Source organism: Maylandia zebra, linkage group LG17 (assembly GCF_041146795.1).
Source record: "Maylandia zebra isolate NMK-2024a linkage group LG17, Mzebra_GT3a, whole genome shotgun sequence".
NCBI classification, from domain to species: domain Eukaryota; kingdom Metazoa; phylum Chordata; class Actinopteri; order Cichliformes; family Cichlidae; genus Maylandia; species Maylandia zebra.
In genome coordinates this window covers 38,661,473-38,674,544 of record NC_135183.1, presented here as the reverse complement: position 1 = coordinate 38,674,544, position 13,072 = coordinate 38,661,473, and the positions used below count along the sequence as shown (strand labels likewise).

Here is a 13,072-nt window from a genome sequence, read left to right as displayed (position 1 = left end):
CAGCTGTATAAATGTGGCAGCCTCTGGCGTGCGCACTCACAACAATGGCTGAGCTTAAATGGAGTCATGTGTGGACGTATTTTACCTCCACAAACAGCCGAGGCGTGGTTTGCGATACATGTGGCAAGAAATGTATCGCAAACCTCGTCAAACACCTCAGAGTAAATCATATCACAGAACATGACGAGCGTATGTTAAGATGAACTGAAGAGGAGGACAGGGACAGGTGCTGCTAGGGCGAGACAGACGTCTCTCACGGAGTCCTTTAGTGCTGCAGGCAGGCAAGGTGTTCAAATAGCCACAACTTCAGTTTTTTTTATTTCTATATGATGAATTCTACATTGTTAAGCGATAAGAACAAGTAATCTGATGTCCAGTAATCATTATGAAGCTATAATTTATAAGAAATAAAATGTTTTTGTGCAAAGTATCGGTCTCGGATCAGTATCGTCGACTCCACCCTGAATCTTACTTGGAAATCAGTGGTATCGCACATCACTACCTGAAACAGACGGAGTTTAGGACCCAGATGACTCCGCCAGGCTCCTGACTCCGACGATCCATCCGACCAAAGTCGGACTAAAACATTTGTGATGGATGTCTGAGCGCCGTGTAGCACGTAAAATCGGTCGAGGTCAGTAAGCACAACCAGAATTCACACATAAGGCGCGCTGTTGATTTTTGAAAAAATTAAAGGAGTTTAAGTGCGCCTTATAGGTATGGTATTTCAAAAAAGGCCCTAGATCAAAAGTACCTGCTGGTTAACTTTGTAGTATTGTCTACTTGGTTAAATGTGTTTTATCTCAGTCCTTCCGCTTAGCGTTTATTTTTCCCTGTTTTAATCAGACGCAGCCACCCTGCAGCCTCTAATGACCAATCAGGAAGGCATAACGTGCTATTAAATAATCAGACTGCATAACCTTCAACGTGAAATAAAAGGGCTAGCCCACCTAGAAGGGCCAATCACAGCGAGAGTCTGTGAAGCACTTTTCTTTCCAAGTGGAAAACAGCTGACTCTTTAATCTGTGAGCCAGAAAACAGCACAGGTGACACGAAGGTGTTACTAAATCCAGCATATGTGCATATTCATGCTTCATTTCTCTGACTACTCTGAGAAGAAACTGATTGCTACCTTTGTGACTAATTAAGGAGCGCCACAGACTGAGGCTGGAGGACAGCACGACTCTCGGCGTTTACTTTTATAATTAGAACTGGAAATGTTTTTAATACAGTCAGTAGAAACTTAAAAGAATAAAGCAGTACCCTTACGAGAGCTGACACTGCAGGACATCTGTGTGCTGAGATCCAGACAGTCTTGATCTTTGTCTGTTGAAAAGCAGAGATCCTCCTGGGGCCCCGAATGCCTCGTGAGGGGAGGGGCGTTCCTGCGCGGCTCACCTTCCGATGATCGGTGTTTTCTCCTCTCTCCGCCGCCACCTTCCCCTTTTCCGCTTGCTTCTTGTGATTTGGAGCCGTTGCCTTCACTAAATGGGTTGTGGAGCGAGTTCCAGTGCGTTAGCTCCTTCTTTGGCTGAGCTGACGGTAAAGTGTTCGAATTGGCATCGAATCCAAGTCTGGTGGCGCCGGCGGCGCCGCCGCTGCCGCCGCCGCTGCCGCCGCCGGTGCCGCCGCGTGGAGGGATCCCCCCAACAGCTGCCGCCAGCGACGACTGATGCGTCGGGCTGCCGATCATTGTGATTGCAAATGGGTCATCGGAAGAAATGGGAGGCGGGAGGCTGCGATCCCGCTTCCTCTCCCTCTCTTTCCGATTGCACGAGGAGGATGAAGAGGAAGAGGAAGTGCTTGGAAGTGTCTTGGTGTCGTTTAAGGTAACGGAGAAGGGGTCCCCTCGCAGATCCATTCCTCTGCCCTCCTGAGCAGTGCGAGGCGGAGGGCGTGCCCAGGCGTCCGACAGGTTTAACGTCTCCTGGGTGACGGTCCTCTCAAAGGCGGCGAGGAAGGGATCCTCGGGTGGGATGTGTTTGCAGTTCCACACTGATGACTCCATCTCTGGTGGGGCGAGGGACTGAGAGAAGGCGGGGAACCGCACCGACGAGGGGTCCTTATCAGGGGGAACTCGCGAGGGGCGCGACGGAGCGACAGACCAGACGGCGGTAGGGTCATCCTGCGGGTGAGGACTGCGTCCGGGGGAGTGGTCACGGAAAGCGGAAAGGAAAGGGTCCGACGGTCGACCCCGTGTTTGCTCTTTACTCTGCGATGCAGGAGGCCAGGCCGCCCAGCCTGCTGGTTCGGGGGAGGGTCCGAGGGGCTGATGGGAGGGTGAGTCGAGGCCAGAGTCCTCAACATTCTCCGGAGACGAGGAGTCGGAGGAGAAAGCAGCATCTGCCACACACAATCAACACATTAGTCGTGGGAACGGCGCCGAGACAGAATTTAGAGCTTTTATGTTCAGGTCGTCCAACAGTCCCGTCTCTCTGTAAGAAACAAAACACAAGCAACAGTTAAATGAAAGTAACCTTACATTCAGACGCTCCAAACGCGCTCCGCTCTCTGAGTTGGTCCCGGCTGTCGAAGCTTTTGGACTTGAAGGCCGATTCCAGCGGCGGTCCAAACAGACTGTCCGAGCCCGACGCTGTCGAGCTCAACCTGATGTAGCGAAGAAACGATAAAGAAAATCAGAGCGAGTGGCAGAGGGAGGTTCTCTGTCCGCGTACTTCAACTTCCTGCCAGAGGCTAAAGAGTAGCGTGTCGGGGAACTGGTCTAATCTGGCGAGCGTGTGCATGCGAGCACGAGTGGCTGTCTGTGATGAGACTGGTGGCCTGTCCAGTGTGTAGCCCCGCCTCTTGCCCTGTGACAGCTACCCTGACTGGGTAAGCAGTTAAGCAGCATATCGAGATTTCCACAGCGTAAAGGTGTGGGCCCAGTGCCACCCGGTCACGCGTATCATTCGCGCCCCTGTTTGAACTAAAACCTGCATCACAGTGGCGCTATTGTGCTGTCACATCTGTCCACAATCATATAAACACCGGCCTAACGCTACTACATTTTGCCATGGTAACAAGGTAGAAACAATACGGGCCACACTACCACCGAGAAAAACAGTCGTTTCATCTGAGCGACGGAGGCGAAAGGACGAGGTAATTAGACGAATGAGCCTCACATTTAAACGAGCTTGCAAAGGTAAAATGAGATGGAAGAGGGTGAAAGCTTCAAAGCGCTGCACAGGCCGTTGATGATGCTGATGATGCCATTTAACCTCCAAAACAGTGTCCCCACCCTGCTCACAGCCAGATTTAAAGCAGGTAGAAGATGATGTGAAGGGCAAAGGTAGCTTACCTACTGTGATCGGGGCTGGAGGTGGACCTGCGAAGGCCCTCCTGCTCTCCATCTGTACAGACACACACGTCATTACGAGACATCGGGACTAATCAGCAGCACGCTGTCCTTCGTCAGAGCTTCTCAGAGGCTGGGACGAGCTGACATGAGACTACATGAGACCCCCCCCCCTCCCCCGCCAATATCTTCTCTGTAATAAATACCAGCAATTAGCCGGGTCTCACTGAGCTCCAGCCAGTGCTGCTGTCACTGCAGAGTAACGGCTTTAATCAGATGCTGATCATTAATCCTGCTGCCTGTGGATTTAAGAGGGAGATTCCCCACTGGTGGAGTGCAGCAGGTTGTAGACTCCCACTTGAGCCTAACCTCTGACAAAATAATGAACCAGTCTGCAATAAAACATGCTTCGGAGCACGAGCAGACTAACGACTGGTATGTGCAAGGTCAACCAAAGAAGAGATTTTCTGCCTAGATCAGATTTCTGATGATGAGTGCATCTAAAGTTTCCTCAGAGGTCAGTGTGCCATATGATTGCATTAGCAATAAATGTAATAAGGCTCTATATCAACAGTTACACACTATATAGAACCACTTTATAGAATCATATTTGTTTGCAGATGTTGGCAGCTGTCAGCAAATAGTTATCAGCTATTTTGAAACAAAAAAAGACTTTTTATCCATAACAGCAAATGAACTGAACAACAGAAAATGCCAATGCTATTTATGGTCTCCTCACAACAATGATAAGAAAAATAAACTGGGCCAATATGACATGTTTGTTAATACAGAGACACACATGTTACTGTGATCTCTGGTCTCCCACTCAGAGACACAGGTCTCCGAGTGTCCAGCATTCAGAGGCTGCCTCAGGACTCATGTGAGAGAAAACCTGCTCACACAGACATGTAGAGCCAAATACTGTCAATAAGGCCTCTGCAATGTTCTGAAGACAGTTAAACCTGTCAGGTAGTGACGTCCAGCAGGTGAACATGCAGCTCCATGAACACGCACAGCTGTGGAGTCCAGCTGCGCTCGTAGTTCTGCAAACTTTGACCCCACAGACTCGAGCTGTTCAGTTCAATCAGCTGCGTTTCGATGTTGCATTAACTGGCATTAACTCAGCCAGTTAATGTGAGACAACCAGCTGTTGAGTCTGGTAGTTGGGGTTGTTAGCTAAGATGCCGTCATTAAGAAGCGGCACAACTAATGTGTGTATGTGAGCTAATCTGCGATGTGCACCGCTGGCCCGGCCATTTATTTTTTAATGCACCTTCTCAGATTAACTCACTGTGTGTCGTGCCCAGGGCTGGACTGGGACAAAACATCTGCCCGGGCATTTTGACTAGAGACCGGCCCCCCAGGTATTAAAGCCATAAAGCCTTTGAATGAAAACAGACGCTGCTGTGACAGTGATGTACAGTCTTGTTGGTATATGTATGATTTCTATACATTGTACATCAGGTAAAAACTTTGGTTGTGAGATTCAGATAATTATTTAATAAAAACGAGACATTTTAAATGAGAATAAGAAAGAAAAGTATTTCTTTGTGCCCCCCTCTCCCTGTTAATCGACCAGCATCTGGCCAATCCACCACCTTTCATTGTTTATACCACTACAAAATAATAATAATAAAAATCGGCCCACAAAAAAGAAAGATCACCATCCGGCATTTGCCCGGTAGCCGGTGCGCGTCCAGGGTTGCCGACCCCTGACCTTAGACAGAAACACAGAGAGATGCTGCAGATACACAGATGATTCTGACTCGCAAAAACGAAGGACACCAACCTGAAAACACTCTTACAGATGTAAACAGAGACAGAACTGAAAACTATCAAGTGCCTTCACTACTCATTAATCTGTCCATTATTTTTCCCCAATAAGAAATTTATCTTTAGATCTTTATTGTTTATTCTGTGTAAATAAAGGACTGGACTGGATGTCTGGATACTGAAAGACTCACCCCTGCGGGAGGCAGCGTCCCCGTCTTCTGATCGGCCTCCTGCGGTACTCGAGTTTCCTGGAAACAAAGTTAAGAAATGGCACTTTAAACATTTCCCACTGCCTTATGTTACAAGCAGAGGTATTACTGCACACCAGCAAGGACTGGAAATGTTTTATTATTTATTTTTTAAAGCAGTTTAAATGCCAACATTCAAACTTACGGGAGAGATGTCGCTTGACCTGAAAGTCGAGACAGAGAGTGAGAAATATTCAATATATTGAGCTATGAAAAGGGTAGGAGCTGACATTCTGCTGGGTGTTTTTATTATTGTCAATAAATCCCATGAATATACCCAAAGGAACAAAGCTTTAGCTTCTTAATAACTTTGTGCTGATAAACAAAGTAGTCGTTTCCAAAACATGCTGAGGTTTTTTGTTCAAAGTTAAATGTGTTTGTCATCATATTGTCTCTTTGTGGAATTTACTAAGAGTACGTCTTCAGACTGTTTTGAGGAGGGTTAACGTGCACATCTCAAATATATCCTCATTTAAAGGAAATCAAAGCCAACCTGCTGCTTCGGCCCTCTGTTGGGTGGCAGCGTAAGCGCCCCCACGGTAGCTTTGAGCTCCTTCTCTGTGGCAACGGAGCTGCTGCGGTTGCTGCTGGCCACCGGTCGGATCTGAATGTGGAACTTCTTGGGCTCTTCGTCATCAAAGTCTGAATCGCTGGAGTAAAAGTTGGTCTCCTTCTCCTTGGAGCAGCGTGGAGGAGGGTCAAGGAAGAAACTACGTGATGGTTAAATGACACAAAGACTCTGCTGTTTTTAATTTCAGTTAAAATGATCCACCTGAGACTTGAGATTTCAGAAACACAAACAGGAAAATATAATTAAACCGGGAAACATTTCATTTCATTAAAATCTGAACAAAAACACAACCAGCAGCAACGAGGGGCCGACAGACGGACATGATGAACATAAGCAGGACCGCCGCTTCCTGCAGGTAAGTGGTGCAGAACTGTCAAACTGCCACTTCCTGCCACATCATTACCCACAAGAAAAGCCACACCCCCTTCCTCCTCTCCCCGGACTTCAATCTGCATATGAAAATGTTACGTGCACCTTCAGACTCTGATTAGTGTCTGCGGGGAGCTTAGTGGAGAGATGGCACAGGCAGGGAGAGCAGCCTCCTCACATCCACTCACACTGCCACCAAACATGAACGCAGCCGAGCCGAGGGGCGCGTCTGCGTCTACGGTTAATTTGAAAACGTCGCAGACGCGTTGGTTAAACTCCATCTCTCACCTTCTGACTACAAACCATTTAAAGATCACCGTAATCCTTCTCAGCTAAGGGGTCTCCCAGACTTCATGCAGTGATCTCAGGGGTTATAATTTGTCGTCACGCAACTTGAGTCAAGCTTTCCTTCGGTCACAGCAACGAAAGAGACGTGAATCATTTGGAGCAGCGATTGTTCTTCCAGTTTTCATCCAACAGATGGTCCTCGTTATATTTGTGCTCGTTCACATTTAGACCCAAGACTCAACAGGAAGTTTATCGAGATTTAGTTGATCAAAATCGCCGTCGTTTACTCTTTTGGAGAGTTTCTGAGCGGTGCTCAGACTAAGTTGGAAATACTAACGGGGAGGGCGGGAATAAGACCCCCGCTAGACTTGAACTGTGGACACTCTGGGTCATGGTTATTACCGGGCTGCTAAATAAAGACTTTTATGACATATGGTGGACATTCATCGATTAAATACGGGCATGAAATTGAAATAGTGCAGACATAAAAAAGACAATAGAGCGGCTGTAAGAAGCACTCAGCCTCTTGGGTTGGGAGTGTTCGTGTGCTGAAACTGTTACATTAAATCAAAAACGTTGATGTTCCAGAGAGAACAGATTGCTACAAAATGATCTGAATAAACCAAAAACTAAATAAAAACTCCTGAGAGGGCGAGACACCGCAGACAGGTGACGGAAAAAAGATTACAGACGATTCTTTAGGACACAAGTTATTAAAAGTTACTCTGAGCTGGTGCCATCGACTCCCAGTAAGGTCACGTGTTACAGAAGAGTCGCCTCCACGTTTTCAGCTCATTTCAAAACAGTTTCGTGAACACTGAGGCTTTTCTGTGGCGTCTTCTTTGTTTGCCACGCATCTGGATCCTCAGTTATTCTTTATTACAGGTTCAAAACAGAAATATTCCTTAATGGTCTTTCCTGGCCCTGAATGCAGGAGGAGCAAAAGGATATCATTCTGAGTGCTGTCAGCTCGGATGACGAATCCTTCGTCGTCTACTTCCAGGGGGGAATTCTGCGGGAATGAATGGGAACATACGCGCACAGAGGAGGGAGAGAGGGAGGCAGACAGCAGCTGGATCAGAGACAAGCGGCTGATATCTGACACAAAGAAGGGTTTTGTCACACGGTGTAACTGAGCACTCCGACCTGCGCGCACTGAGAGCTTTCCATTAGTGGGAATAATACAGCTGAAAAATATGACACACTGTTTGGTAGTCGGTGACTAACTGCTGCAGCTGCTGTGCATTAAACACATTCTTGCCAGCAGCTCGCTGAAGCAGCAAGAGCACTTCCAAGTTTGACGGAAATCGTTTAAGCAAGGCAGGACGTCTGGGAGTGAAAGCACGATAAAGACGAGAGGAAATCCAAACTAATACCTCGCCGACATGGGAGCAGTTATTTTTAGAGCGCGGGCTTATTAAGATGATATTTCATTACACGCGGTTTCAACAAACAGACCTCTGTGGGTCTGAGATGACGAGTGTAACCGAGACCGCCGACGTGTTTTTGAACAGGATCGCAGGGAAAGACGATAATTAAGGAGCAGGCGAGTGATCTAGTTAATATGACGAGGTTATAAAAGTCACATTAATAAGACAAATGCAGCTGCAGCTGCTGCTTAACTGCAGTAAGCCACGTGCTGTAGATGTAAAGATCAATGATTTTACATTAGCACTCAGTGATTACACGTCGCAGTCTGACAATAACGGCCTGCTGTTGGGCTCCGCGTCACCCGCTCAGCATCAAACATAAAATCAGTGATAAACTCTAGAAAGTTATACATGAAAAATGAGCCGTTTTTCTCGTTTCTTTGAGCTCTGCGTCAATGAGGTCGTGTTTGCGGCGGCGCTGGGATGTGTCGTCCAGTCTGTGAAAGCTCGGAAAGCTTTGAATGAGTCATTCAAAGGTCTCGTGTTTACAGGCAGAACCGATAAAACATTGTAGAGCTGCAGAGTGGGGTCATCTTATCATCTGGCCTGCACCGAGGTGTTCAAGGTTAAATGAAAGATTTATGTGTTAAAAAAAAAGCCTTAGAAACTGATTATTACAACAAAGTACTGTGTAACATTTTTGACCTCTGACCTTTCCTTTAAGGGAAATGTGTTGATCTGAAGGCCAAAGTGTTAATACTGTTATATAAAACACAACATACAGGGAATGATGCACGGGGATTCCTCAGATCATGTTACTTTGAACCTTTGACCTTTTCTTAAAGGTCAAATAAGGTCAAAGGTTCATAAATTGTCTCTTATCCTTAAAACATTCTGCTGCCTTTGTTTGTATTGGAAGCATTCAGGTAATAATCCAGGTATACGGGGATTCTAAATATAACATTTGACCTCTGACCTCACTTGTACATTTAAGATCTTATTTCTTCATCTCTAACGAAAATCTGGTCAAGAGAAAGAGAATAAACTGATCAGCTAGTTAGACTTAGTTATTCACGGCCAGTTACCTACAGATAACCACTGCAAACTTCTTAAAGTTCATTTAACCTCCTAGGACCTGCGTCCACATGTGTGGACATCTCATTCTGGGTTATTTAGACCAAAATACTCAATTTTGCTTTACATGGGCCTGATATCCACTTACCAGGACGTTATGCTGCTGCTGTTTTATCAAAATTTTAAACAAATATCCTCATACGTGGCTCTCATTTTTCTTAAAAACAAAAATAAGGTAAAAAAATAAAAAATAAATCTGGTAATTCTTTGTTTTTTCATTCTTGGGCCCCAATCAGCCCAAATATCAAAGAGAAATTTAAGATGCTGTGGAAGAGTTCAGGTCTTAGGAGGTTAAAGATAACAAAACAAAATGAAAATATACAAAAAAAATTAAATAAAAAATAAACAGTTTACTGTTTGTTTACTTATTAATCTAATCATAACCTAATCTAACCTTTAAATAAAACACAATTTCATATCTAAACTTTAAGCAGCCACTGATTTAATTAAAGTCCATTGATCGAGAAACCAAACCTGTGTAATTAGATTACTCTCCGTCTCAGTCTGCTGGATGACACTGTGGCAGCGACCACAGGCCGAAGCTACACACCTCTGTTTACAGCACTTTGCGTATCCACCGAGTTGTGTACGCAAACACGTGCCCTCACGTGGAGCGCTGCACTTCCCCTCTGGCACAAGTTTGTTCCCAGAAGTACCGAAATAGACCGAGGAAACCCCACACCGTCAGGCACATTGTAAACACACACGCGCGCACACGCACGCGCACACGCACACACACACACACACACGCACACACACGCACGCACACGCACACACACACGCACACACAGGCCTTTAAACCTTTTGTGAAATACTCACCAGAGCCTCGGTCACAGCCGAATCGCTGCAAATAAGACGAACACGCAGGTGAATCAGAAAATCCCTCAGACACTCGATGTGTATTATTAGGAGCATTGATGCGCACACTCACGCAGAGTCTGGCTCTTTGTCCCTCTTGCCCAGACCGGGTATCCTGAAGGCCTTCGCCCGACTCTTTTTCCCTCCTTCGGGCGCCAAAGCTGTCATGTATTCCTCAAATCCAACCGCAGCTGCATGAAAATCACACACACATCCATCCATTTAAGCCAGTCACAGTTTGCTTCTGTGAATCAGCTTCCACGCTGCTGTTATGAATGTGGGCGTCTTCATATTTTGTTATGCAACTTCTGCAGCTGAATGTTTCCTCCTAACTGGATGAGCCAGCTCACAGTACCTGGACGATCTTTGCCCGTGCCCTTCTGTTCAGCAAATTTCTGAATGAGGTTATCGATGCCGATGTTCTCCACGTTCTGCTTGAATTCTTCGTGAACCTGCAGTTGAGAACAGCAGAAGGATTTATTTGGTTACTGACCCAGACCCAGGACACGCTGGAGAGATGTAATCTCTCCCAGAACACCTCACCCAGGAGGCGTCCGTGTCAGATGCCCGAACCACCCCAGCTGGCTCCCTTCGATGTGGAGGAGCAGCGGCTCTACTCTGAGCCCCTCACTGATGGCTGAACTCCTCAGAGGCCAGCCACCCGTCAGAGGAAGCTCATTTCTGTCACTTTTATTCGTGATCTCGTTCTTTCGGTCACTACCCACAGCTCGTGACCACAGGTGAGGGTAGGGACGTAGATTGGCCGGTAAATCAAGCGCTCTCTCTTCACCACGACGCACCGCTACAGCGTCTGTGTGCTGATGTGTCAGTTCCTGGCTCTAATTTACCCACAAACACTGTTTGTTTAATATAAGCTGCACATAAACCCCCCCCCCAGCAGGAAACAGAGCACACGCTGTTTATGGTCATACTGGGAAACACTGGAATCACCATTCCACCTCTGACACATCTGCAAGGACACCTAGCGTGTGCGGTCCACTACCATCGGCTGTCACCACAAATCCTGAACCAGATTTGTGGCTCTGCTCAGCTCTCCCACCGAGCTTTAAACAAACGTAACTCCAGGAGGAAACGATGAAAGAAAAAGACGGCATGAAAAGAACGAGGCGAAATATATGAGAGCAGGATTTCACATGAACTCCAGCGTACCTGTCCCACCTGGACGTGGGTGTCTTCTATGGAGTGGGAGTAACCTTTGATGAGCTGTTTCATCTGCCGCAGATGAGCCTCCTCGATTTCCTGAAACTTCTGCTCGAACACACACAGACAAAGATGGTGAGACAAGAAAAGCCTTTGCTTTACGGCGCCAAAACCCTCGTGTGGGGTTTGAGATTTAAGAGCTACTTACTGTGGGGCTTGGTTTTTTTCTGCATTTCGAGCAGCCACCACACTCTTCAAACTCGACCTTTATTCAATAAAATGGAAATAGCCTTTGAAAAAGAGCCGCGCTGCAGCTGGGCGGTCAGCCAGCTACGGAGGCACCGGCTCGCCAGGTCGTTAAACCTGCGATAATTCGAGAAGATTTAGCATTTGAGTTTGATCTGGCTCTTTATTCAGCCAGCTCATTTGTCGCTGTCTGCTTCAGGGGAATTGTCTTGATATAGGGGAAATTGGCTTTCGGTGGAGAAGCAAGCTTATGAGCAAGCTTGTGCCAGCTCCTTTACTCCAATTATACATGCAAGATCTGGGCTTGGAGAGCAAATATAAAATACTGCTGCTGTCAGCCTCAGGCAGAGTCCTCATTTCCATCTGCACTGTGACACGGCTCAAGGTTTCACTGCAACGCTTCTGTGTATGCAACTGGTTTCTCCCTGAAACATCACAACAAACTGCTCTGGGTCTGAACCATCTCTGGTGCATTTGGTTTAGTTTGGCAGTGAGTTTGTGGATAACTAGCTTCAACAGTTAGTCGAATAATCGTTTAGGATGGCTGTTGCCAAAGCGGTCCAATCAATAACTCATGCCTCACCGCTGACTTTGTATCGTGTGAAGGTGCCCGTCTGTCAACTGCATCAACAAGCAAAATGCACCTTTACGCTTCTCCCTAAAGCCGGTGTTGTTTTTGGTGTACGGCACGCTGCCCTCGGCTTCTCAGGGGTTTCATATTTACAGTTCCTGCAGGAGGAATGTGCGTGAACACACACCGCGTGCGTTTTCTTCTTCTCTTGGTCGAATTAAAGGATTTTGATCTTATAAAAGCAGCCTTCCTCCACCCGGACGACCGTCTCCTGACACGTTGTTCTTCCAAGTACTTCCTCATAATTACTACCAGACCTTTTCCTTCAGAGCTATTACAACAGATAATTGGTCGCTGAGATTCTTGTCGCCATCTCAAATCTAAAACACAAAGCCGCTCAACGGGGTTTGTTGAAGATTTCCATGGTAACAGCAGCAGTAACCATGGAAGTGCAGAGCCGGTGATTAAAGGTAACGAGCAGGGTTGCGGGATGTGTGCACAGGTCGGTGGGTGTTTGGGAGTCGGGGGCAGAGGTTTCCTTTTTTGGGCAAAGCAGGATGTAGGATGACAAACGAACAGATAAGAGCGAGTTCTCGTGTGGTGGGAGGATACGGAGAGACAAATCCAGCCCGAGAGAAGCAGAAATGCATAAATCAGTAAATCAGAGGGTGGGAGAGAGAGATAAAAGTGGCTTTAGGCCCAGCTGGAGTCGGAGCTGACCTGGGCGGACTCGCTCATCTTCTGCTCAAACTCTCCTCCCACGCGGTTGTACTTCTCGATGCACAGCGCGAACGACTCGGCTGCTTTCTTTGACTTCAGCTCCGCCTAGTGAGGGGAAAAAGGAAAAAAGACAACGGCCCTTAAATACTGACCCTCGATCACAAGACGGACAAAAGTAAATGACTCCACAAGAGAACGAGACAGATTTGTTAAAAAATGTCTGCAGCAACGCTGGAACACATCACATATACTCAGATTATGTAACCAGTCATCAGCTGGCTGTCCTGAAATAAGAACAACTTTGTTACAACTTCTCAAATGTGACCACGTGCTACTTTCAAAACATATTTATGACACTTTTGAGTGTTGACAGTTGTTAAAGGGCTCACCTGTGAGCTCTCAGTGATGAACTCTGATGGCAGTTTGAGTCCTACTACGATAACTACAGATTAGTTTGTGTGTTCAGGT

General features: G+C 46.7%; 1 protein-coding gene across 5 annotated transcripts in view; it reads right to left on the bottom strand.

The window, feature by feature from the left end:
• fcho1 (FCH and mu domain containing endocytic adaptor 1) overlaps positions 1–13,072 on the bottom strand; it is a 65,261-nt gene that overhangs the window by 10,525 nt on the left and 41,664 nt on the right. For 3 of the 5 annotated variants that reach the window (XM_076875850.1, XM_076875852.1, XM_076875851.1), the window contains exons 7-19: positions 12,605–12,709; positions 11,276–11,332; positions 11,077–11,175; positions 10,262–10,358; positions 9,980–10,097; positions 9,868–9,892; positions 7,496–7,556; positions 5,810–6,003; positions 5,462–5,480; positions 5,260–5,316; positions 3,299–3,350; positions 2,483–2,607; positions 1,264–2,343 (exon numbers count right to left, since the gene is read on the bottom strand). In XM_076875850.1, the coding sequence (XP_076731965.1) occupies positions 1,264–2,343; positions 2,483–2,607; positions 3,299–3,350; positions 5,260–5,316; positions 5,462–5,480; positions 5,810–6,003; positions 7,496–7,556; positions 9,868–9,892; positions 9,980–10,097; positions 10,262–10,358; positions 11,077–11,175; positions 11,276–11,332; positions 12,605–12,709 (2,089 nt within the window). The remainder of the gene's footprint in view (positions 1–1,263; positions 2,344–2,482; positions 2,608–3,298; positions 3,351–5,259; positions 5,317–5,461; positions 5,481–5,809; positions 6,004–7,495; positions 7,557–9,867; positions 9,893–9,979; positions 10,098–10,261; positions 10,359–11,076; positions 11,176–11,275; positions 11,333–12,604; positions 12,710–13,072) is intronic. The other 2 variants (XM_076875853.1, XM_076875854.1) reach the window with 2 other exon arrangements.